This window comes from Lissotriton helveticus, chromosome 1_1 (genome assembly GCF_964261635.1).
Source record: "Lissotriton helveticus chromosome 1_1, aLisHel1.1, whole genome shotgun sequence".
Lineage (NCBI taxonomy): Eukaryota > Metazoa > Chordata > Amphibia > Caudata > Salamandridae > Lissotriton > Lissotriton helveticus.
This window is the reverse complement of record NC_136057.1, coordinates 107,824,297-107,851,167: the sequence shown is the minus strand read 5'-3', so window position 1 is coordinate 107,851,167 and position 26,871 is coordinate 107,824,297. Positions and strand designations below refer to the sequence as shown.

Sequence of the window (26,871 nt, the reverse complement as noted above, 5' to 3'; positions counted from 1 at the left end):
GAGCGCAGAAGTTACATCCGCACCCGATGGCGGAAAAAACAATCTGAGCATGGAGTCGATGCCCATGCACACTATCGTCCAAGGAAGGAGTCACCTATCTCGTGACTACAAAAGACTTCTTCAAAGACAACAACAAGGTGCAAGCATCAAAACCCCACACCAGATGGCGATCTATGCACAGAGTGTGAATTCTGCTGCTCATATACCTCGAACAGCGGGTTTCTGTTGTAGTAACCCCCCCACTTTTTGCCAGACTACTATTGCACCTTTTTTTGGTGTGCCCTGGGTCCCTGCCAATCAGGTTCCCAGGGCCTGTGTTCTTTCCCCAAAACTAACTCAATTGACATCTCTGGCCACATGTCAGCCCCTGGTATATGGTACCACAGGTACCCATAGCACTGTGACCAGAGAAGGCCTCTAAGGGCTGCAGCACTTATTGTGCCACCCTTAGAGGCCCTGTACCCTGACACTCACACACTGCCTTGGAAGGCTGCATGTCTTGGTACAGAACAAAGTGAAGACTCGACATGGCATACATCCATGTGTCCCACGCCCACAAACCACTGCCCTCGCATACATCAGTCACCCCTCTAGCTGGGTGCCCTATGCCAGTGGTGAGTGTACAGGTGCATGAGCCCTATATCCCTACAGTGCCCAAGTCTATTCCTGGGCATTGTAAGTGCAGTGCTGCCATTAAAAATATATGGTGCTGGGAGCTTGTCATTACGAACTCCACAGCACCATTATGGCTACACTGAAGACTGGGAAGTTTGGTATCAAACTTCTCAGCACATTAAACCCACACTGGTGCCAGTGTGGTATTTAATGTAAAATGCACAACAGAGGGCATCTTAGAGATGCCCCCTGAAACTCGACCAACTCCTAGTGACCTGACTAAGTGGCTGCTTAGGCTGCCACCACCAGACATGTTTCAGGACGCCTGGGTCGAGAGCTTACTGCTCTCGGGGGCCTGAAACAATGCACATCCTGGGAAGAGGTGCCAAGCCTCCTCCCCCAGGGTTCACGAAGGGGAAGCTTCAAAGGCATGCCACCTTTGTGAGAATCTCCAGACCATTTGCCGCTTTCAGCAATGGGTCCCCACTGGTTCTACCCCCCACTTTGGGCGGGAGAATCGGCGGGAAAAACAAGTGCGGAAGATAGATGTGCCCACCTCTGCCAACTCCCCCTCTAAGGTGGAGAAGTGTGGCTCAATGGTTAGAGTGGCAGACCCTGATGCAGAGGTCTGGCCCGGACCAGGGTTCAATTCCCGCCTCGGTGGGTCTTGGGCTAAATTTCCCCGGACCTGACAATTCTCGCCTCGGTGCCTATTCTAATCATGGGTCCCACGCTACGACTCTGGGCAATAGCTTGCTTAATCTCCACAATGGCCCCAACAGCGCCAGGATGCCTGGCCTCACCTTGGGGCGCCCAGGAGTGGGCACTTCACAGGGAAAGGCCAGGAAGCGTTCCAGAGTGGTATGTGTACAGCGCCTTGATGCCCCTTGGGGTAATACGTGCGCTATATAAGCACTACTACATTTACATTTACAGGTGAAGCACAACCTCGAGTCCCCACCATCTTGAGGATGGGGGGACCCAGCCAACCAGGGACAGGCTCCAGCCCCCCTCCCACTGGAGAGTGACAGAATAGGGGGTGTACCCACCCCAGGGAAGGGACCCATTGGTCCCTGCCCTTTACCTACCTGTAACGCCCCTAAAGTTAGCATTTAGTGGCAGCCTGAACATTACTTCCTCAGATCCAGCAACAACAAGAAAAGAAGAGAAGAAGGATGAGAAGCTGTGCAGAGCTAATAAGAGGACGATGCCCACAACTTGGCCTCAGCCCTACAGGCCTGTCTCCCCTTGAACCTGCTCCTGCAAAACCCCGGCCTTTCCAGCGGTAAACAACCTTTACAACGAAACTTTTACAACGAACTACCATTACAACGCAACTTTTACAACGCAAACTATTACAACGCATTGCTCTGGGGGGCACTCTAGGATAGGGAATAGGTTAATTTACTATCCAATAACCTTCCCTAATATCCACGGGGACTGGAGTTGGAATGTTAAATGTTAAATGTTACCGGATTTCTAAAGCACATGGCTGCCCGTGAGCGTCCCAGCGCTGAATGAGTACAGGCGGAGTCGTAAAGGGAGCTCACGGGAACAGCCAGGTTTTCAGATATTTTCGGAAGGCCATAAGCTTGGGCTGTGCACGAATATCAGGAGGGAGGGAGTTCCATAGGAATAGTAAATTAAACTATTCACTATCCAGCGCCTAAAAGCATTATGCGTTGTAATGGTATGCGTTGTAAAAACCGCGTTGTAAAGGTAGGCGTTGTAAAAGTATGCGCTGTAACGTCATACATCCTTTCCAGCAGCCAGCACCCTCACAAACCCCAGAGGACCTGCCTGCCTTCACTTTCAAGACTGTTTCTCCTGTGAACACCGGACGTGTTTAAACTGCAGCTTCTCGTGCCAGCCAGAAACCGAGAATCCAGCCCACTCCACAAGCAACAACATGAAAGGGAGGTTCCCAAAAATCGAACGGACCAGTAGGTTCCGAAATTAACAATTGCCCACAGAAAAGCTGATATTCTTTTAAATTATTTTATTTTTTCATTTTTGCTTATAAAAAGTTCATAATTTCAGTAAATCACACAACATATATATAATAGATATAGCGTTGGCCCAGAACTCAAAGAAACATTAAAAACATTTCTGTAAACTCATTCATTCATGCAAAAAACATATCAGTCATACTCATACAACAAAACATTCATGTAAGTATCAACAACTACACAGAAAACAACCAGACTCTCATCAGTCAGACAGAAAAAAGCGCCGACGCGCGTTTCGGAAATGCCACGGTGGGGAACTCCTTCATCAGGGCGCCAGTCATTTAATTTGTAGCGGCCATCCAGGTCCTTCAAAACTTTCAAAGTAAGTAGAGGAATCTCAATTACAGAACTTTCTGGGCAAACAGCTTCTTAGTACAGCAAATCTGAGGGCAAGGACAAAATAGTTCAAAACCACATCCCAAAAATTAGGGGCTGGGGACAGAAACGGTCATAGTTATTACATGGAGTCAAACAGTGGATGCAAGTAAGTAACATTCAGTTAACATGTAACTGACACACCAACTTATAAATACATTTAAAAAAAGGAACATCTCTAAAAAACTAACACAGAAGGAATAAATACAGTTCTTGGTCAGGTAAGCGTAACAGATCTTACAGTGCGGAGTCTCCTGGGCGCATACGTATACTAATCTTGGAACTAAGAAAAAAATCGAAGCTGTACATACCAATAGCGAAAGGCTAGGCAGAGTCCAACTAGACACCGGTGGTCACAGAGAGGAAATAGTTTGCACACACATGAGGGTCTCTGGAAACGTATACACATCAAGAAATATATAGTAAACCGAGGGAAAAGAAAAGAGGACAGAATAAACAGAAATATCCTCAAAAGTATAGTTAAATGCACCAACATAGTTATACATATATCCTCAAAATCATAATAAGTACATAGTTCTTATATTGCAGTACAATATCATGAAAAGAGTGTATACCGAGGATAGTATTTAAACCAGGGATACTTTTATATAAACACCTCTACTTCATTTTGACAAAGATATCACAGTGTACTGGAGACCTGGTTATATAGTCTAGAATCAAATGCTGACCTTGGTAGTAAGCTGACTAATAGTGTAGGAAAATGGGAGAGCCTTGCGGTCTCGGTCTAGGGGAATCAGATACCAAAAGAGTAGTAAATACGTATGTAGCGATATCCTGGAAAGACACAAAACACAGAGTTTCTCAAAGGACTACACTATAAAGAACAAGCAATAAAATATTTAAATGAACAACCTAGAAATGATAAGCATAATGAACAAGGTGAACAAGTGTCGCAGGTACTGCAAGTTCGAAAAAAAAACACGGGACGAGGCTTGACCATATATTATCTCTAGGTCTAGACACAATAGCTGGTTACAATTCTAATATTCGCCGAAGGCCAGGGACAGGAATAAAAGATGCTCCAGAGTGTTTACAAAGTCTAGACACAGTAGCTGGTTATAATTCTAATATTTGCCAGAGGCCAGGGACAAGAATAAGAGATGCTCCAGAGTGTTTACAGAGTTAGGCCATTAAGTCTCGAGTATAAAAACTTCAGCGGGAGGTACAAATATTTACCTATAGTTTCTCTGTAGTTCGTTTAAAATGTAGCACGAACAGCGGCCGCTTCCGTTCCTTAGTCACGTGTTACAGAATATCGGTATATTTAGAGACTTTCCTGATAAAAAAATAAGGGGAGAAACGTCTAGATACAACGAAAGGAGATAAATAGCACGCCATATATCGGGCAGGTGTTACAATGTGCATCCAGTAACTAAGAAATACAAGAGACTGGCGGAGCAGCAGAAAAAATAATTACCTAAAGTCTCTTGCTAGTTAGAGTTACGGTGTTTGCTGGATCTGTCCGCTTCAATAAATTAATCTAGTAAAACAGCGAGCAGGCATCTTCAAAGCTTTCCTAAGGAAAGGGGGGGAAAAGGCGTCTTAGCACAGCCAACCAATAACGGAGAAAATAAATAAACACCTAGCAGAATGTATACCGCTACATAGGGACAGACTTACTTGGCATATAGATACGCGAGAATTGAAAAATCGGCCGTTTAGGACAGGCTCCACACCGCAAAGGAAACGAAACAGCTAGTGGACATGAAGGTATATATGCTGCGTTCAATTGAGCTAATACAGGGCACCTGTGTGTAAGGAAATGCAGCGGGGTGGATGCTAGACCGTCAACCAAGAATCCAAGTCCCACGGGCATATAATTGGAGCCGCCCTTTTGAGAGAAATGCTGCTCCGACCTATGGAAACCGTATGTAGAGCAAGAGCAATAGAAAGAGGACATTGTAAAGCCCTCAGAGAACGCTAACCTATGTATAACATTAATGAAACAGAAATACGATAACAATGCAAAATAAAAAGCAAAAATAAGCTCAAAAAACGAAAAATAAGACTAAACTAACATTTGCAGAACAATATCTCTGTCATACATAGACAAAGTGATATTACACGGATCGCGCAATTAGTGGATTGCATTCTCCCAGGGAATGGAATCATTCAAACCTGAGACGGCCGTCTCAAGGAGGAAAATCCAGAAGACTTCCCGTTTGCCACGTAGTACATCAGAATTACCATCCCTGGGGCAATGGATCCTCTCAAGTATGAGCCATCTTAGATCATCGATCTCGTGTCTGTACTCCTTCCAATGTGCAACTAGGGGAGCTCCCAGCCGGGAGTTTCTAATGCACGATTTATGTTCGGACAGTCGGGTACGGAATTGTCTGCCAGTTTCTCCTACATACCCCTTCAAGCAGGGGCATGTCAATAGATACACCACATTCTTGGTCCGGCAGTTGGTCATTTCTCTCTTACCCCATTTAAACAAAGGGGTACAAATGACCTGGTCACAAGCATGGCAGCCGCCACATCTGTGACTTCCTGTAATGGGGTTGGTACCTGTGATACTTCTTTGGATAGAGCCTGTAGAGTCACAAGGCGAAGCCCTCACTAGGAAATTTCGCACATTTTTATTGCGACGAAACGCAAAGATAGGTTTATCCAATTTGTCTGAGGCTTTGTCAACATTAAGAAGATGCCAATGGGAATTTATGATGAATCTCAAGTTTTCATTAAAATTGGAATGGGTCGATATCATTACAAGTTTATTGTCATCCTTTTTCTCTTTGGGGGGCAGAAGATTCTCCCTGTTAAAATATTTAGCACTTTTGTAAGAGTCTCTAATCAACCTCTTGGGGTATCCTCTTTCAAGGAATTTGTTCTTCATCACTTCTGCGTGGTATTCAAAATTACTCATGTTAGAACAGTTACGACGGAGCCTGAGGAAATGGCTGAATGGAATGCTATTCCTTTTAGTTGCGAGGGTGGTAGCTATCGTAAAGGAGCAGTGTGTTTCTCACACAGGGCTTAGTATAGAGGGACACCTCAATATGATTATTCATGGCCGGTATCCAGACATCCAAGAACTCAATTCTAGAAGAGCTGATGTTAGCACTAAACCTGAGATGTGGATCACAGAGATTAATCCACAGAATGAACTCGTCCAACTGGTCCCCAGGGCCATGCCAAATGAAGAAAATGTCATAGATATATCGATTGTATTGGGTCACATTTTCAAAAAAAGGGGCAAGCTCATTATAGATGTATTTTTCTTCAAAAATCCCCATGTAAGCATTAGCTACATTTGGGGCACATGCCGCTCCCATGCTTATACCCAATGTTTGCTGATAAATAGTCTTGTCGAATTCGAAGAAATTCTCTTTAAGGACAATGGCCAGACATTCAAGAACGAATAATTTTTCCGTGGGACATTCAGCACCATCTAGAATCTTTTTAACTGCTTCCAATGCTCCTTTCTGAGGGATAGTAGAATAAAGAGCCTCAATAGCCATTGAGACAAGGAAATCAGTGTGGGGGCTAAATTCCAGGCCTTCGATTTTAGTGATCAAATGTCCAGTATCACGGACATATGCAGGAAGGCGGCATATGATGGGAGCCAGACAGGCATCCACAAATTTCGATAGGGGTTTCCGTCAGAGAGCCAATAGTCGACACAATAGGTCTAAACGGTGGGTCTAACATATTTTTATGTAATTTGGGGAGTCCGTATAGAATGGGAATTTTGAAAGAAGTTTTATTTAGAAAGTCGAACTCCTGGCTGCAGATGGAACCTCTGCATAGAGCATTATTGGTGATATCAAAAATTTCCGACATGATCCTAGTGGCTGGGTAAGTCATGACCTTATTGTAATATTCAGACAGATAAGCATAGAAAGAATACGATCCTTATAGATAGCACTGTCTAACACTGCAATGCCACCGCCCTTATCGCATGGCTTCACGGTCAGAGAATTGTCCGCAGACAGTTTTTTAAGAGCTTGATATTCATCATAGCATAGATTATATGATGGTTTAGGGACAAACTTAGTGAGATTAAGGTTTTTAGGATCTACTGCCTTTTCAAACACACCCACCTCTGGACCCACTTGGTCAAGAGATGGAGTAAAAACAGAGGTGGGTCGAAAGCCTGAGATGTTGTTAGATGGTTCAATCTCTCTATTCATAAAGAATTTTTTAAGTCTGATCTTACGAAAAAAAGTTTGTACATCTTTGTGAAGTTCAAAGGCATTAAAAGAGGCAGTGGGAACAAAGGATAGTCCACGTGAAAGCAAGTCCACAGTGGTCTTTTCTATGGGTTTGTTAGACAAGTTAAAGATAGGGATAGTAGACAAGGCAGATGTATTCGCTACTCCCTCCAGCCCACTCCACACCCGCCGAACCCATCCCGAGCTCGAGTGGAAAAACACCCCAAGGAGGTCCCCCCGGCGATCCTGACCCGAGATCCGGTGACCCATGACTTGCCTTAAGCCTCCATATGACGTCTGTATCCTCAATCCAGAGGACCCCCCCTACCGTGACCGGAGCGGTTAGGAAAATCCGACGTCCAAAGGCACCGCTACATCCGACGCCCCACGGCCTTGTGTGCCCAACCCAGCGGTGCCTAACCAACCTACAATATCCCAACTTACCACTCGAAGTGGTGGTCGCTCCTGGAAGATCCTCGTCCACAAGTCTGCAGTGTTTCTTTGTCCCGGAGAATATCCATTGAAATCAACAGAGCACCCGACCTCAAAACAGCCCCTGCGCCCGTCCGCCCTAGTGCCGCTGAGGGTGCACCTTTGGTCCCCAACTTGCCCAGAGCTAAACCCTAGGAGCTTTGCTCCCACAATCCTGTGGCCTGCTTGCCAGCCGCCACCAAACGAAGCCCCCCTATCCTCCATAGGATAACATTGGGCCTCAACACTATGCACCCGGCCGTCCTAGTGCCGCTGAGGGTGCAATAACAGTGCATCACTGACCCTAGGAGACACCCTGAGTCTAACCCCAGAACCTTAACTCCCACAGTCAATTACTTACCTAAGAACCGTTAACCTGTTTTCCCTCCATAGGATAATATGGACACTTTTTCTCCAAAATGTTTCGAAGTGTGGAGTTTTGAAATCTAAAAATATTTTTTTAAATTGCACAAATAACCAAAACGTGTTTACTTACCTTTTTCAAGGGAATGTCCCAGTGATGAATCTAGGTATCCAAAGCGATACAAAAGGGGATGATGGACGGAGCGTTTGAGCAAATCAAACACTCACCCCCAGTCAATTGATCTGTGTTTAATTCATCACCATTCTTTTGCTCACTCCGCCACCCCAGTTCAGACATGGCCATATGCAAATCAGTCTGACCCTGTGCCTCATGGGAACAGTCCAGCCCGAACTGCCAAGCCATGTCTTCCCTGGACCGGAAACAAGTATCCTGGGACCGGTTTCGGGTTCATAACCCTCATCAGCCAGGCTATCTTGAATCAAGTGGCAAAGTGAGCAAGGGACTTATGTCTGAGCATATCCTGCCAACTTAGGGCGAACAAAGCAATACAAAAGGGGATGATGGACGGAATCTAGGTATCCAGCACTGAGTTAGAAAAGTAACATGAAAAGTAACTTACCCACAATATATTGTAGAAGCCCATTCATTGCAATGTACTGCTCCAAAAAGTTTACAGGTGTGGAGTTTTGAAAACTGAAAATATTCTTTAAAAATCATGCGAATAACCAAAACGTAATTACATAGCTGTTTCTAGGAAATGTACCAGTGCTGAATCTAGGTATCCAGCACTGAGTTAGAAAAGTAAAGCAAAAAGTAACTTGCCTGCAATTTAGTGAAAAAGCCTATTCATATCAATGTACTGTGTTGCATACTACTTCTCCCCTGTAAATCAAACAAAGTACAATTTCTACTGCATAATTGAACTGTGTTCATACAAGTAAATGATTACCGCAAAGTATTTTTATGCTTACCTATACCAGGCTTGCTTGGTTCTAGAAATAAAACAACAGTATATTTTTTTATACAAAAACAATTGGCCTAGAGTTCAGTTCTTGGGTGTGTGAATTAATTTGCTGACAGAGTGTGTACATCAAATGCTTAACACTGTCCTCTGATACTGCCTCACTGCTCGACCAAGCTAACACTTTAGAGAGTAAGGTTGTATCTAACTTTAACCTCTGCCTACCTCTGGAGGCCCTTGGACTCTATACACACTGTACCTCACTTTGGTGCAGTATACAGAACCAGTTTCGTACAATACCTCACTGTATGTCTCTCTCAATTTACATGTGATGTTGTTGTCCAGTGGAAGGAGCAAGCTGCTCTGGTAACTTTGTCAACGCTGGAGTTACACACCTGGATGAGGGAAATATAACTCTGCTGGGGTCTGTACTTCAGCATAGCATCTTGAGAGGTCAGAGTTATCACAAAATTTTTTAACAGGGGATTTTAACACTCATGTGTAGGGACATCTTGCAAGGAGGAGTGGAAGCTATGGGCTGTGCACGAGAAGCAGGCTTACACATGGAACATACTCCCAGGGGTGTTGAGCTTAACTCCATCTTGCTTGAATTTGATCTAACATCTGTAATAAATAAGCGCCTCCGGGGGAAAACAGACATTACTCCCACCTTTATTGGGAGAGGGTGTGAGACCGTTATTGATTTCACCTTTGTATATACCCCCTTTTTTCTGTGCAGGCGAGTGAAAGCAGTGACCACAACCCCATTTGTGTCTCAACTGGCTGGACCCGAACACTCGGACAAACCAAGGTGGGCGGGGAGCTGGTGACCCCATTAAAGAGGTTGAAGCGGGAAGGAGCGTTAAGTGGGCGTGTATTGTCCCAGAGCTACTCCACAAGTCACTTTTAACTCGTTGTCGCAGCGAGTTTGCCACCAGTCTCGACGATGAGGCAAGTGCTCCGGACATCATGGATGCATTTGGATCCATGTCTACTGTCATAAGGAACTTTCTACGGGGCCTGTTAGCAACCAGGTCGACGATGGTTTGACTCGGCGTGCTCCAAGGCTTCCAGGAACCTGAGACAGGCCTTGGGTGTTAAACCCCGAGACCGGGTGTCGGTCAAAGGACTACGAAGAGCATATAAGGCTGCTCTAGCAACTTGCGAGTCTGTCCTGAAGGAGGAGGCCTGGACTGATTTAGTGGAGGCTAGTACACTGCGTAATAGCTCAAAGTTCTGGGGCATTATTAACAGCCCATTTCTATCTGGAAATAATGCAAATTTACTAGATGCCCAAATCACAGAGGACGATTGGGTACATAATTTCGAGGGTATCTTCCAGTCGGAAACCCGCCAACTGAGGGGCAGGAAAGGGTGGAAGGGAAGTCGGAACTTATTTTCACCATGAAAGAGGTGAGAGGCGGTATTCTGGGTCTTTTAAAAACAAGGCCCCCGCGCCAGATGGAATCCCACGAGATCTCTACATTGCCCACATAGAAACCTGGGTGCCTGTCCTCACAGCTGTTATCAATGCTGCAGTCCAGGTTGGCCGTCCAGATTATTGGGCTTTATATAGTCCCGGTATTTAAAAAGGGAGATCGTGCATTATCTATTGTTATAGGCTCATTTCTCTTCTGGACTCTGTGGTGAAGGTGGTGGGCCGCATGGTACTTGACACATTGGTATCTTGGGTTGATCAAAACACATGTTTAAACCTGTACATGGTTCTGAACAAATACACTGTGGCTCGTTCCAGCCCCATATACCTAGCATTCATGGACCAGACCTCAGCATTCAACTGGGTCAATAGGTCCAAGCTGTGGCAGTTGATGTCCTCCATTGGCATTGACAGTAACATAATTTTATTCACCGTGATTAAACTGCGGTTGTCCGCTATTCAAAGGATCTGAAAGTGTCCGGTCAGCGTGACATCAAAAGAGGGGTGTGTCAGGGGTGCATTTTAGCACCGTTTTTTTTTAACCTATATATTAATTCTTTAGAGAAGGCCCTTTTGGCCACAAATGCGGATTGTCCCCAGGTAGGGAAGCGTAGCCTGCCAGTCTTCCCAAATGCGGACGACGCAGTCCTCTTGGTGAGGACAGCTAGGGGCTCCTACAACTTCTCGTAAAACTAAGCAGTTCACTTTTAAACTCTGACTTTTGTCAGTACCGCAGACCAATGTTTTCTCCTATTTGGGAGTTGTGTTTGAAGATTCCTTGAGTAGGTGCTCTTTGCTTACTTGGAATAAAGGGGATCTAGTGAAAGCTTTTGTAGCTGCTTTTAACTTTGCCAGCAGAGTGGGAGGGAAGCCAATAGGGGCTCATTTGAAGATATATTAAGCCAAATATATCTCAAAGGTTAGTTATGGGAGTGAGATTATGGGCCACACTGGGGTAGGGGCAGTGCAAAGTGTTGAAAACTCTTTCCTGCGATGGGCCCTTTCAGTCCCACAAAGCACCCCGTTTTATGTCGTGCACAAAGAGTTGGGGATGCCTTCCCTCTCAGATGTACTGACTTTCCGTCCCCTGGCTTTGTGGCTTAATATTTGGTCTGCGCACGAAAATACACTTAGTAAAGACGTCCTACGTTAATGCCTTTCACTTGACCATGTCTCAAGCATCCGATGGCTCCAGTATATAAAAGGTGGCCTTTCCAGGGTAGGTAGGAACTATTTGCTAACCCTGAGTGCATATGTAAGAGGGGCCTTTCTCTGGTCAAAGAATGTTTTTTAAGAATGAGCCACTGTGATAGAGAGGGAAATGAGCTGTGTTAGCCTAGTGTGCGTTAGTCGGCTCAACCGCTTCCATTACCTCTTAGGACACGCTCGTGGCTCCCACAGAGGCATGTGCCTCATGCCCTGTGGCTGCAGTGGTGAGTCTCCTCAGGACATGATGCACCTTATAATATTTTGTCGTTTTTATGCTGTCCCTAGACAGTTATTTATTATTCCCATTCTCAAAAAAGCGGATTTTAGGTGGGTGAGACCAGCTCTTATTTTTTTACAACTCCTCTCTAATGACACTGTTTTGCATAGGCTTAACTTTTTATGGGTCGCTGTTAGACTCGGGTCAAGCTGAGATTAACTTCTGTACTGTAATTTATGAATTTTTATCTTGTGTTCTGATTAACTTGTACATATTATATTTGTCAATCTGTAACTTGGAAGATGTTTTATCATTTTATGTATGACTTTTATGGTTTTCTTTTATAAAATCAAATAAAGTTTGTTGATAATGATCACTAGGGAGTTCATTTACAGGGTAGCATGGTATCCCTCACAATCACTCCAGGAGTCACAGTCCACACAATGTACATGCTTTGTTCCCCCTACTCCAACCTTACATATACCCCCAATCACCTGCCCAAACCTCTCCCCGCTGATGCCAATGTGGTCCTCCGTCATCCCGCAGACCATATTTTTGGCCCCTTTGAAAGTGCCCATACAATAAAAATGCTGCAGTTGTAAATACATATCAACTACCATTTGTTGTGTTTGAAACATTTTATTGAATAATAAAACCTAATAAACATAAGCTGATTAATAAAGCAAAACAAAACATCAGTTGCTATACACATAAGAGACAAAAGTAGTACATAAAAATCAAAATACTGTAACATAGCAAAGTTATGTAGAGCACAATTTTTAATTTCGGGCAATGTTTAAAGTTCAACAATAGAAACGTTCATAAAGAACAGGAAAGGAAAGAAGTTGGGATACAGTGGTTTCATTAATGTAATGCTTCCTACATATAGAACAAGCATTTGCAATGCAATAGGTCTTGAATTTGTGAGAGTTACAGTTATTGGTGTTGTAAATGATAATGTCTTTTACCCATATGTTTTAGTTTGGAGTGGAGTGGAGTGGATCTATGTGGTGTGGAGTAGAAATATGTGGGTTGGATTGTAATTGTTAGTTGTGGAATTGTGTGGTGTGGATTGGGTTTGTGTAGTGGAATTCTGTGGCATAGTGTGCAGTGGGATTATGTGGATAGTAGTTATGTGTTATTGAGTGTACTGGAATTATGTGGAGTGGGATTGTGTGTTATGGAGAGTAATTAAGTGGAATGGTATTTTGTGGATTGATGTTGATTACTTTGTTTTGGATTGGATATATGAGGTGTGTTGTGTAATTGTAGTGTTGAATTATGGGTTTGTATTTGAATTATGTGGTCTAGAATGGAAATGAGTAGAGTAGAATTGTGTAGTGTGGAAGTGTGTGCCGTTTAGTGTAATTATGCTGATTGAAATTATGTGGTATAGTGTGGAGTGCATTTGTGTGGATTGTGTTACCAAGTTTGAAAATGATGAAACAATTACAAAGAAAGGCGACCTTTCGTTGTGCACACATTCACACAAAAAAACCATGCTGCTTACACTATAAAATTTCGGAAAGGCACAACCAATATCTGTGAGATATGGGAGACTGAGAAGGGCTCTGCACATTCTGTGAGGTGGAGGAAGGGGCATACATTGCATTACACCACTGCGTACATTGAAACTGAAACCTCAATGAAAAGTTGATTAACGCATAAAAGAGTGTTTTTTGGGAGGCTAGAGCCTATAATTATTTTCCTGTTTCTTCGTTAATGCTGGTTGATTGCGAAACTAGATGTGCTGCTTTATCGTGAGGTTATTAGCAGTTTTCCTCACAACCATTGAAAGTGCATGGATGTTGGCGATCTGTTTTTTCACTGCAAAGGTATTTGAGGCTTTACCTCTTATCACTTCATCAATACTAGCTTGACACTTTTACACCACTGCAGGCATTGGTGGCTTCAGCTAGAGATCCTGGGTAAATCTCTGTAGAATGAAAGAGCTCCCTGTGCCAATTACCCAGTACTGGCTCCTATTTCATTCACCCTAAAACCCACGCCATCCGGCCTCAGACACTGTAGACAGTCGGTGTCTGCCAGCCATGCACTCAGATCTGAACCCTTGTACTGGACCTAACATAGTATATTATGAGAGCATGAAACCAACACTATCACTGCCAAATATGCTGTTAGGTGAGGCAAGGAGACGGGATGACCACAACTATGATGGCTTTGATTTTAAGTGCATTCCACGTAAGGGCTATTTTGCAGGTATTTGGGCGGATGGGTAGCATGTCAGTGGCTTTGCATCTGTGTCTCTGTGAGAGGTGAATGCGTCTGTATGGCAAATCAATGAGAAAAGTGCAAATTTGTGAGACACAACATTTCTTGATTCTGAACATGCATTCAAGAATGAGTGATGATAAAAATCTTAGGATACAATATGAATTATTACTGAATAATAGGGCAAATGTAGTTAGGATTGAGAAATGGTGTAAATTGGTAGATATAAGGCTCCGAATTCTTCACACATCGTGGGCATTCTTGGAACAATTGTCACCCTCCTGCATTATATCTGCACAGAAGTCTTGCGCTGATATAACATTGGTCATTCTTGCTATTTTAGATCATTATCACAACTTCTGCTATTGGAGCCCTCGTCTTGTAAGATTGTTATAACTTGTAACACCCATCCATGTATTCACACATTCAGCCACCATCCATTCATTAACTCAATTACTCAATGTGAAATTCAAGTCGGTATCTCCCATTCATTCTTCCACCCATACATTCATGCTGTCACTCAATTATCCATGCACTTACTCATCAATCTGCCGACTCATTCTCACATTCACCGTCCTCACCCATCCTTACTTCTACCAGACCAGTTGTCTTCTCCACTGCAGCTCTACAGGAGATAGAGACAGCATGAGCATCAATGAATCAGTGATGCAGAGAAACCCAAAGGAAAAGAATTCCAGGAACCAGGAAACAACGGTGAATCAGGAAGTGCGACAGGCACAATAAATACAGAAATTAGGTATCAGGAGGACAGCGGGAAAGGCGGGGGGGAGAAACACAGACATGTTTATTAGCTATTTATAAGAAGAAAACAACTGCAATAAACATTTCACCTTCCTGTCTATTTCCTGAAGCCTTTGTTTAAAGTCAGAATTACTCAAGGTTGTGTACAGGAACAGCTCCTTCTAGTCTGCTGTATGTTTGCAGTGTCACACTGGTTAGTCTCAGCCCCAGCCCTATAGGCCTGTAAAGACGTGGCAGCTGCCAAGAGTCCTCATGCAATGTGTGCTCCTACAGCTGGTGCTGGCTGTATAGTCGACAGCAAACTGCGTGTTGGGATTTTTGAAAACATACATACATACCTTCATACATACAATGGTAAACGTGAAACTACATGTCCCAGAATGCAATGTCGTTTTTGTAGAAAAAAAAATGTTTTGGTTGGGGGCGTCACATGTGACTTTGGGTCATTTGCCAGTACTGTAATGGTGCCATTCTGTCAGGAAGTAATCCTATAGCTGAATGCCACTGGAGTAACTCCGCACTTCTAAACACGTGGGCCTGAAGCCATTAATCTTGTGCGCGTTATGCAAGCCCAAGCATGTCAGATTATGTTTTGTTGTGGTACTTGCATATGTGTAGACGAGACTAGTCACTGGCGATACATCTCAGGCCCGGCATCACCGTCCTCCGTGCAGCGGAGCACTACATCATGAAGTTCAGCACAGAGCTGCACGGTGTGCGGGTAATAGGGCAGCGCCAGATTTAGTAGGAGTTGCTTTCGATGGCACGTGACTGCTCTGCAGGACACTAAGCCTTGCGCTGCTGCACATAGTCGAGCCTGCTGTGTCTAGCCTCGGAATTATGCTGGAGTACACTCTCCAGTGCAAGGTCGTAGGTGCGGTCATACATGTGAAGCAATGCAGGGCACTACAGCTTACATGTTACTGCCGATTTGCGGTTTGATCATTTCCTTGCGTCTGGCTCTAGTTGGTGTAAATTGTGGCAAAGCCGGTCACAATCATTAGTAGATCTGGCGTTGTGCCCAAACCTAAGCTTCCGTATGTCTCGCCTAGCCATGCCCCACCCCTAAAGGTGTGGGCACAGTGCGGGGGTCAACATTCAGCATAAAATAGCTTTTGTATATGAACGTTGATGCATCGCCGCAGTTTGTACGTGACTGCCACCCGACCATATGAAAAAAGGCAAACAAGCAGAACGGAAATCATTCGCTTTCACTTCCGATTGAAAAAAAAGCCAGCGAGTGCTGCACGCGCCACAGCCTATTGGTGTCAATTACGCGTACCAAGCGCGTAATAGACACCAATAGGCCATGGGCGGAGCAATGCGCCCGCCTGTGGCTTATTGCGTGCAGTCTTTCATTAAAAGACGCACGCAAAGGCCAATCGGGTGTCACCTAAGGAAAAGCACACGCACAAGCGTGTGTGATTCCCAGGTGAATCTGAAAACCCCGTTGTTTACTTACTAAATGCCTCGCGCTGCACGAGTATTGCTATGTAGTGCAACGCTAGACGCGAGACCTAAAAACAAATACTAATTATTTTCCTTAAGCAATAAAGACCGCACATTAAAATACTAAAAGAAATATAGTGAACAATTAACATTTCATGTGTAATTAGAATTCAATTTGAATATTTTAACCTCCTCAGCATTATTTGACTCATGATTACAACCTGAATGCTTTCTGGAAAGGAACCGCCTCATGAGGTTAAAAATCACATCTTTTCCAACAATAGGATTCAAATGATAAACTTGAATTTCAATTCAATTTATTGATTTAGGCCTTTTTGGAGATCAACAATTTTAAATATATACAACATCCACACACTTTTGTGAAATTGTCACCTAAACTTTAATTCAATCCACCTTCTAATTAAACACTTCCCATTCCAGCAAGCATCACAGGACCACTTGTTGTTATCTTCCCAATTAGTGATGATTTTTCGAATGGAAAGAACAATAATTATGTTTTGAATTTTACCTCCGAAAGCAAAAACATGCCATTTCTGAATCATGGTGCACAATAAAATGTAGGAACAGAAGGGCATCTTTAGGTATAGCATTCATTAAGGTTTGACCAGCCTTGAAAACTAGGGGTGGGCAGAAAACTACGCTCTGACAGCGAAGTGGATGAAACCAGCCACCCCTGCTTCTGAAAGCAGCCAGGCCGGGGAGAGCCTGCCCGGCCCCAGTGGACACCCGTCCACAGCGCCCAGACCCTCTGATGGCTTGCAGGACGGGGGTTCACGCACCCCAGGGACTGCCGGATGTAGCTCAAGCACCAGGCCCGGTCCCAGCTTCCGAGCCCTAGCCAGGCCGGGGAGAGCCTCCCCGGGCCCCGGTGGACAGCCGTCCCCAGCGCCCGGACCCTCTCTTGGCTTGCAGAGGGGAAAGGTGCGACCAGATGGCCGGGACCGAAAGGACTCCCAGCTGCTCCCGCCTGCCTTTCGCAGGGCAGGGCTCGGGGGGCTCCACTTCCTGGGGGCTCGGGGGCCACGGCTGGGCCTCAGGCACGGGGAGGACCACCGGAGCTCTCGGCCCAGACGCCCGGGGGAGGACAGCCCGGGACCCATGGAGCTCGTCCTGGGCACCTTGCCACGCCGTTGGCCCGGAGGAGGGAGCCCCGGATGCCCGAGGAAGGACTGCCCGGGACCCATGGAGCCGGTCCTGGGCACTTTGACATGCTGTTGGCCCGGAGGAGGGAGCCCCGGACGCCAGGGCGAGGACTGCCCGGGAACCATGGAGCACATTCTGGGCACTTTGACATGCTGTTGGCCTGGAGGAGGAAGCCCCGGACGCCAGGGGGAGGATTGCCCGGGAACCGTGGAGCCCATCAAAGGCACTTTGCCATGCCGTAGGCCTGGAGGAGGGAGCCCCGGACGCCTAGGGAGGTGTTGCCCAGGCATAGCCCATCTGGTCCCTGGCAGAGAACCGCCAGCCCGGGAGGAGTGTCCGGGCATACCCTGTCCCTAGTAATCCGGAGGAAGGCTACCCCTCTTTCTTGGAATCAGTGCGCACGAGTGACGGAGGGGACCCAAGGCGCGCAGGCGCCCGACGTTCTGGAGCCTTCGCTGGGACCTTGGAGACGAATGGCACCTCATCGGGACTTCCAGGGAAGCCCGGCCATCTGGTTGCCCCATTGGAAAGCATTGCGTGCGACCAGATGGCCGAGGGGAAAGGTGCGACCAGATGGCCAGGATCGAAAGTACTCCCAGCTTCCCACACCGAGCCTTCGCGGTAGGGCTCCTGCCTGCCCACGCAGGGCAGGGCTCGGGGACCGCGGCTGGGCCTCAGGCAAGGGGTGGCCCACTGGAGCTCTCGGGCCTGGACGCCTGGGGGAGGACTGTCCGGGACTCATGGAGCCATCCTGGGCACTTTGCCATGCCGTTGGTCCGGAGGTGGGAGTCCCGAACGCCCGGGGGAGGACAGCCCGGGACCTGTGGAGCCCGTCCTGGGCACTTTGACATGCCGTTGGCCTGGAGAAGGGAGCACCGGGCGCCCAGGAGAGGACTGCCCGGAACCCGTGGAGCCCGTCCTGGGCACTTTGCCATGCCGTTGGCCTGGAGAAGGTAACCTCGGACACCGGGGGGGGGGACTGCTCGGGACCCGTGGAGCCTGTCCTGGGCACTTTGCCATGCCGTGGGCCGGAGGAGGGAGCCCCGGATGCCTAAGGTAGTGTTGCCCGGGCATAGCCCATTTGGTCCCCGGAAGAGAACCGCCAGCCTGGGAGGGGTGTCCGGACATACCCTGCCCCTAGTAATCCGAGGAAGGCTATCCCTCTTTCTTGGAACCTGCGCGCACAGAGTGACGGAGGTGACCCAGGCCGCGGAGGCGCCCGACCTCCTGGAGCTCTCGCTGGGATCGGGGAGGCAAATGGCACCTCATCGAGACTTCCAGGGAAGAACGCCCATCTGGTCGCTACATTGGAAAGCATTGCGTGCGACCAGATGGCCGAGGGGGAAAAGGTGCGACCAAATGGCCGGGACCGAAAGGACTGTAGGGCTCCGAGGCTGCAGGGCTCCGGGGCTGCAGGGCTCCTGGGTTGCAGGGTTCGGGGGCTCCAGGGCTCCGGGGCTGCAGGGCTCCAGGACTCAGGGCTCTGGAGCTGCAGGGCTCGGGGGCTCCAGGGCTGCAGGGCCCTGGGTGTGCAGGGCTCTGGGGCTGCAGGGCTCCGGGGTTGCGGGGCTCCAGGGCTGCAGGGCTCGGGGGCTCCGGGTCTGCGGGGCACCAGTGCTCTGGGGCTCCAGGGCTCTGGGGCTCAGGGGCTGCAGGCCTCGGGCTGCAAGGCTCTGGTGTTGCAGGGCTCGGGGGGGCTCCAGGGCTCCGGGGCTCCAGGGCTCCAGGGCTACGGGCTTGCGGGCTCAGGGAGGCTCTGAAACCCCACGCTGGGCCTCAGGCAATGGGAGGACCACCGGACCTCTCGGGCCCAGACGCCCGGGGAAGGACTGCCCGTGGCCCACGGCCTGCCGGGTGGAGATCAAGCCCCCAGCCCGGTCCCTGCTTCCAAACCCTAGCCCCAGCCGGGGAGAGCCTCCCTGGGCCCCGGTGAACGCCCGGACCCTCGGCTGGCTTGCAGGAAAGGGTAAGCTCCAGCACCCCATGGCCTTCCGGACAGAGCTCAAGCCCCGGGTCCGGTCCCTGCTTCCGAACCCTAGCCAGGTCGGGAAGAGCCTCCCTGTGCCCCAATGAAGGTCCAGGACCTCGGCTGCCTTGCAGGACGGAGCTCGCGCCCCAGGCCTAGGACCAGCTTCTGAACCCTATCCAGGCAGAGGAGAGCCTCCCAGGGGCCCCGCTGGCCCCCATGTGTCCAGCACCCGGACCTTCGGCCCGAACGAAGGAGGGTTAAGCCCAGGCCACGTCCTCTCCCAGGCGGCCTGCCCGGGGAGCTAATTTTCCTCGATTATTAACCCCCACGTAGTGGGGGCTTATAGAATTTTTGGGGAAGGACAAAAATTGGAATTAGCCCGGCCGCCAGCCCGCAAAGCCATCTGGTCACCCAGCCTGCAGGGCCATCTGGTCACCCTGCCCGCAGGGCCATCTGGTCGCGCAGCCAGGCGACGAGATGGCCCGGGACGACCCAGCGCCCAGATGGCCTAGGAGGGTGCCGTACCCAGTCGCCTTTGCAGTCCGGGGAGGGTGGCCGGGCGCACCGAGGCAGCCGCTCTGGAGGTTCCTTCCCCCGGGTGGCTGCTGCTCACCTCCCTGCCCGACTTGCCCGGGAGCAGCGGGAAGGCGAGGCCATCTGGTCACCCTGCTGACCCGCGAGGGATGGTGGCCCCCGTCCCCGGTGGGGCAAGGACAGGAGGGGGAGGCCCCCGTGCCGAAGGGCACGTGGTGGAGACAGCCTCCCACGGACCCGTGTTACCCTCTCTGCATCCCTCTCACCGGCCTGGCGGCAGAGGGATCCAACCCTGCTGGGGTGGAGGGAGGCGTCCGAGGGCAACCATGCACGGAGAGACAAAAGCTTGGCTCAGAGGATGACTTTCAACAGATCGCAGCGAGGTAGCTGCTCTGCTACTTATGAAACCCTGACCCAGAATCAGGTTGTCTACAAATGATTTAGCACCGGGTGACCCACGAACATGCGTTGCAATAAGGGCAATGGAGGCGGCCCCCTTCCGTCCGCGCTCCGGTCCCCAAGCGAGCAGCTCTATGCACCGGCCACCCGAGAGAGGCCGGCTATCCCAGGCCAACCGAGGCTGCACGGCACTGCGGTATCGTTACGGTTTAGGGGGGATTCTGACTTAGAGGCGTTCATTCATAATCCCACAGTTGTTAATCCCACAGATGGTAGCTTCGCCCCATTGGCTCCTCAGCCAAGCACATACACCAAATGTCTGAACCTGCGGTTCCTCTCGTACTGAGCAGGATACATTAAATTTGTTAGGATTTGATGTGGGTAATGCTAAATTACAATTACTGAGGTAGTCTGTCCTCCCTATAGTCTGGTCAATCCTTCTTTCACCTAAGCCAGGAACGTTAATCCGCAGTTATTTTTCTTTTGGTGGTTGGGCTCCCTCTCCTACAGTTTCTGTTTCAGAATTGTTAACTTATCCTGTCTGAGTCAGGGAATTTCTTTTTGGGGTCACTTCTTTGTTTTTACCATAGTTTGTTATTTGATCAACAAGTAATTTGGCGCAATTTTCAAGATTGTCTTTCCCCACTTTGATCATAATATCTAGTTTAACAATAGCCTGGTTTATGTTATTAATTTTATCATCCAGGTCCTTCAATCTGGTGGTCATGAGTTTATTTATTTGCGCCTGTACTGATTCTAAGGTAGACTTAAAAATATCTGCAACAGTAGATTCTAATGTTTCCACCATACTGTCAGCTCCGTTGGGAAAAGGGGGGTAAATTATCTTGGTTTGGGTTCCAAAAGTTCTACTTCTAGGACTCATATGCTCATTTAATTCTGCCTGATTTTTGGGGCGCGTCTTTGTCCCTCCCACACCTCCCTTTTTATTGTAGGTTATTTTCCCTTGCAATGAAGACTTTGGTTTCCTTTTTTCCTGCATTCCTTGTTTTGCCCCAAGTTGTCTAGTTGCCATCGGAGAAATTGGAGACGCGTCTAACTCCGACTGATTTCTATCGTTTATTAATGGATGTCCCCACGTAGGGCTCTCTACAATATGCACAGGGGATGTAGTCAGCTCGCTCGCAGATTTATGTGATGCGTCTGTAATAGCCAGTGAGCCGGCATCATTATATATTTGTAACTTTGATGGATACAAAGATAGCCTCCTTTCAGCCAGAGCAATTTCATGGCTTATAAGTGATTCAGCTCTCTAGTCTTGCTGGTCCCAAGTCTTCTATTTAAAAGCCAAGGGGGTTGGCCCGACCCGGCCTCCTCTGGCCTCGGATGGCCGCAGATGGCCCCACCCTTGTCCCGGGCTTCTTCCGGCACTGCCCACGCGCGTTCCCGCAACGTGGGGGCTCTCATCAGCTTTAAGCGCCTCCTGGCGCGGACTGTGCGGTGGCGGTTTCCGGCCGCAAAGACTCCCGGGACTAGTAGTCCCCCCCCCCTCGCTGCGGCTGCGCTGCGGTGTGAAGGAGCTGTGGCGGCGGAGGGACCAGGAAAACAGCAGGTAATTTTTGTAAAAAAATGCTCCCAAGTATCGATAGTGCAAAAGACCTGTGTAAAGTAAGACCTTGAGAGTTTTGTAACTTTCAGAAACTCAAATTGTGGATTCTGTTGCAGTTAAAACAAATTCTAGGCCTGAAATTTCTTTGGAGGTTGCATGCGGGCAGCCTAAGTTATCCTGCAAGATTTTCTTGAATACTATTGCAACTACAATATGTGCTCTCTCATGTAAAGTAAGGTTGTTAGAAGTTTTTCTGCAACTCAAGATACGCCTTACTTTTCACCTCATGTGGATGCATTGCTCATGTTTAGTGAGATCTCCTTTCTGAGTAGAACATTTGTGGCTTTCCCCTCCTGTAAAAGGCTTTAGTCCAGTGTGAATTCTCTCATGTGAAATGACATTGTATTCAAGACTAAACCTAATCTGACATTCAGAACACACATAAGGCTTTTTTCCCCTGTGTGAGTTCGCTCATGACAAGTGAGAAGTAATTTGTAACCAAAATGTTGCTTGCATTTCAAGCACTCATAAGGTTTTTCCCCAGAGTGGGATCTCTCATGAAGAATAACACTGTCTTTAGAAGTGTGGCTCACTGGTTAGAAGCGGTAGATCCTGAAGCAGAGGTCAGGCCCGGGACCAGGGTTCAATTCCCGCCTCGGCGAGTCTTGGGCTCAGTTTCCTCAGACCTGATAATTCTCACCTCGGTGCCTACTCTAATCATGGGTCCCACTCTGCAACTCTGGGCAATATCTCTACAACGGCCCAACAGAGCTGGGATGCCTGGCTTCACCTTGGGGGTGCCCTGGAGGGGGCATCTCACAGAGAGAGCCAGGAAGGGTTCCACAGCGGTATACAGCACCAGGATGGCCTGAGATGGGGCGGCAGTGCGCTTTACAAGTATACACACATTTATATTCACATTTAAGATTCAAGCTTTTATGGCATTAGGATTTTCTCCAGTGTGGAGTTTCTCATGGTGAGATAGCGCTTTTCTCTGCAGCTTTTCTGGCATTCAGAGCACTCATAAGGTTTTCATCAGTAGGGAGTCGCTTATGGTTGGTGAGGCTGTGCCTATCAAACAGGAATTCCTGGCATTCAGAGCATTGGTGATGTTTTTCCCCTGTGTGCGTCTGCTCATGTAGATTGAGATTGCGTTTAAAATTGATGCTTTTCTGGCACTTGGAGCTCTGAATTATTTTGATGGTGTGTCTCTTATGGCGCTTGTAACCATCTCTACCTCTGAATCTTTTCTGACATTTAGAGCACTGATAATTTTTTTTCTCCAGCGTGGATTCTGACATGACAATTGAGTTGATATTTTTGGCTGAAACACCTTTGGCATTCGGAGCACTGATAAAGTTTTTCTCTATGGATGCTTATATGCTTAGCGAGAGCCGTTCTTTCACGGAAACATTTCTGGCATTCAGAGCACTGATAAGGTTTTTCCCCAGTGTGGGTTCTTATATGCTTAGTGAGACTGCTTTTGTCACTGAAACATTTGTGGCATTCAGAGCACTGATAAGGTTTTTCCCCAGTGTGGGTTCTTACATGCTGAGTGAGACTGCTTTTTAGAATGAAACATTTCTGGCATTCAGAGCACTGATAAGGTTTTTCCCCAGTGTGGGTGCTTATATGCTTAGTGAGATTGATTTTTTGACTGAAACATTTCTGGCATTCAGAGCACTGATAAGCTTTTTCCCCAGTGTGGGTTCTTATATGCTGAGTGAGATTGAATTTTTTACTGAAACATTTTTCGCATTCAGTGCACTGATAAGGTTTTTCCCCAGTGTGGGTCCTTGTATGTTTAGTCAGTTTGCTTTTGTCACGGAAACATTTCTGGCATTCAGAGCACTGGTAAGGTTTTTCCCCAGTGTGGAATTGCATATGTGCAGTTAGAAGTGATTTAAGTCTGAAATCTTTTGGGCATTCAGAGCACTGATAAGGTTTTTCCCCAGTATGGATTCTTATATGATGAGTGAGACTGTTTTTGTCAATGAAACATTTCTGGCATTCCGTGCACTGATAAGGTTTCTCTCCAGTGTGGGTTCTTCTATGCCGAGTGAGACTGTTTTTGTCAATGAAACATTTCTGGCAATCCGTGCACTGATAAGGTTTTTCCCCAGTGTGGGTCCTTGTATGTATAGTAAGTCGTCTTTTGTCACTGAAATATTTCTGGCATTCAGAGCACTGATAAGGTTTTTCCACAGAGTGGGTTAAAGCATGTCGATATAGACTCGGTTTGATACTAAACCTTTTGTGGCATTCAGAGCACTGGTAAGGTTTTTCCCCAGTGTGGAATCGCATATGTGTTGTTAGAAGTGATTTAACGTGGAAATTCTTTGGGCATTCAGAGCACTGATAAGGTTTTTCCCCAGTATGGATTCTTATATGATGAGTGAGACTGTTTTTGTCAATGAAACATTTCTGGCAATCCGTGCACTGATAAGGTTTCTCTCCAGTATGGGTTCCTCTATGCTGAGTGAGACTGTTTTTGTCAATGAAACATTTCTGGCAATCCGTGCACTGATAAGGTTTTTCCCCAGTGTGGGTCCTTGTATGTATAGTAAGTCGTCTTTTGTCACTGAAATATTTCTGGCATTTAGAGCACTGATAAGGTTTTTCCACAGAGTGGGTTAAAGCATGTCGATATAGACTTGGTTTGATACTAAACCTTTTGTGGCATTCAGAGCACTGATAAGGTTTTTTCCCAGTGTGGATTCTCATATGCTTAGTGAGATAAGATTTCCGGCTGAAACTTTTTTGGCACACTGAGCCCTGAGAGAGGTTTTTTCCAGTGTGCATTCTCTCAAATTCAGTGAGATGAGATTTATGGCTGAATCTTTTTTGGCACAGGTAACTTTTTTGCGCAACTTGGGTTATTTTGCTTTGATTGAGGCGGGTTTGAACACTCAGTTTGTTCTCACAGCCCGTGTTTTTATAAAGTGTATTCCTAGAGTTACATTTAGTTGCCTCTTGCTTATATGCCACGGTAAGAGTGAACCCGATTTTAGGGTCGGGCTTGTTTAGATAATGTTCAGCATTTATCTCTAAAAGAAATTGTGTGTAATCTTCTTAACACTTGAATTGAGCAAAATATGTCTGGAAGCAGCCCTGTAACATCTGTCGAAATGTTTTAAGCAGATAATAGTCTTTTGGTTATAGCCTCACCGGCAGCAACTTATTTTGTGACTGAAGTTTTTCTCAAATCTATTTGTATAGGTTCTTTGCAATGCAGTGAAAGGGTGTTAGTCTGATATTTAATGATTAAACATGTGAATTGCCTTTTTGCACTGGCCTAATGTCAGTAACTGAGGGAATAAGAACAAGCACAGTACTGTTGTGGCTCACCAGTCGCAGAACATCAGTTCCTTTTACCCTTTCTATGTTTGGTGTAAGGTTAAAGTTTGTAGTTCTAAAGACGAGGATTTATTTACATTAGCTATAGCGCAACGGTGCTCATTTAATCAGTTTTTACATATCACTCCTGCACGACAGATAAAGTTGAGGCGATTTACATAGAATTACAGAACAGTACACAATAAAAAGGAAACAATCTGAGATGGTCATGAACACAATAAAGTGGTGAATTTTTAAGGTTTTCGCCAGAGTGAGCAGAGTGGGTCGAGGTGTAATATCCAGAGGCAGATAGTCTCAAACTTGCGGAAGTGGTTAAAAACGGTTGTTGAACAAAGGTGATTTTCCAATCTTTTGGTTGTTAGCGTGCAGCTTCGGAGTCTTCTTTCAGCGTCTTCTCTTTGATGGTCTGCAGAAGAAACCTTTTGTTATATCTTTCTTTTACGCAGTGTGTGCTTCCTCTCTGGAATTACATGATGTTTTAGATGAACGCTATTCTGTGCACAGATATGGCTTTGCTCTGGGTTAATGAAATGCTAAATTAGAGACTTCACTTCCATTATAGTACTTTCCTCAGCTCCCACTACCTCGCCACACCTAGATTTTGGAAATTGTTTAAACGTAGAAGGCTGGATGTCCTTCAGTTTTTCAAAATAATCCTTCTTATGGCACTGACTTCAGTTGCCTGGTGCTAAATCTTGCTTTCTTCGTCAGTAATTTCAATCACCTATAGTATTAAAATGAAATAGTTAATACATGAAAATTTCCCAAAATATAATTTACAAGCCAAATCAATGCAGAGTTGCAGAATTTTGAAAATGTTGAGCTGTTTTTCAGACAGAGCAGAGTGTAGAATGGTAGCATGAGAGTGCTTGGATGTAGGAGTGAGGATTTATAGAATTTTCAACATTTTATTAAGCTCACAAAGGATACATGCACCCTATGGACTTGTAACATAGAATCCCAAAGGCAGAAATTAAAGTCACATGCACTGGCACCAAACAGATATTTAAAAAAGGATACTATTAATAAATTTTTAATGTAGATTTTCTGGAACGGGAATTTCCCCTCCATGGACAACAGGCATTTTCCCCTGCCCTGAGTTACCACCTACTTGTATCTGGTATCCTGACTTTTGAGTTCTGGTCTCTGCCGCACACAAATCTATTGTGTGCTGCGAGGACTATGCCTAGACCAATCCCTCAACTATGGTCCAAAGTATGAATCAAGGGCAATGAAATTAAGGAGTACTTTCAAGTGCTCATTTTATTCCACCTGATTATCAGTTGTTAGGTTTTTCTGCACCTGGATGTACCGGGTGCAGAAAAACAGGACACCATTTTTTTCCAGACAGGAAAATTAGACTGAAAAGACGCACAAGACTCTGGATGCAGCAGAAACAGCCAAGACTTATGCTGTTTTTTTACAAACTGGGGGAAACACACAATTCTTCCCTTTGTTAGGCATTTCTTTACCCTTCTCTCCCCTGCTTCACCCATCGACCCCAACCACCCACATGCTTATATCTACCACCTGCTTAAATCAAGTGGTAAATAAAAGCCCAAAAACATTATGAAATAATGAATGGCATGCGTTTTAACAGGCAGAAGAATCTGTTCCTTGTGGCAACTCCCCAGTCAATG

At 46.7% G+C, this 26,871-nt stretch overlaps 1 protein-coding gene across 1 annotated transcript in view; it reads right to left on the bottom strand.

Annotated features, from left to right (window-relative positions):
* The window catches only part of LOC144759213 (uncharacterized), a 163,938-nt gene that overhangs the window by 70,104 nt on the left and 66,963 nt on the right, over positions 1 to 26,871 (bottom strand). Inside the window, exon 6 of the mRNA XM_078646474.1 lies at positions 23,141 to 25,955. Coding sequence (XP_078502600.1) covers positions 23,141 to 24,676 — 1,536 coding nt within the window. The 5' untranslated portion in view covers positions 24,677 to 25,955. The remainder of the gene's footprint in view (positions 1 to 23,140; positions 25,956 to 26,871) is intronic.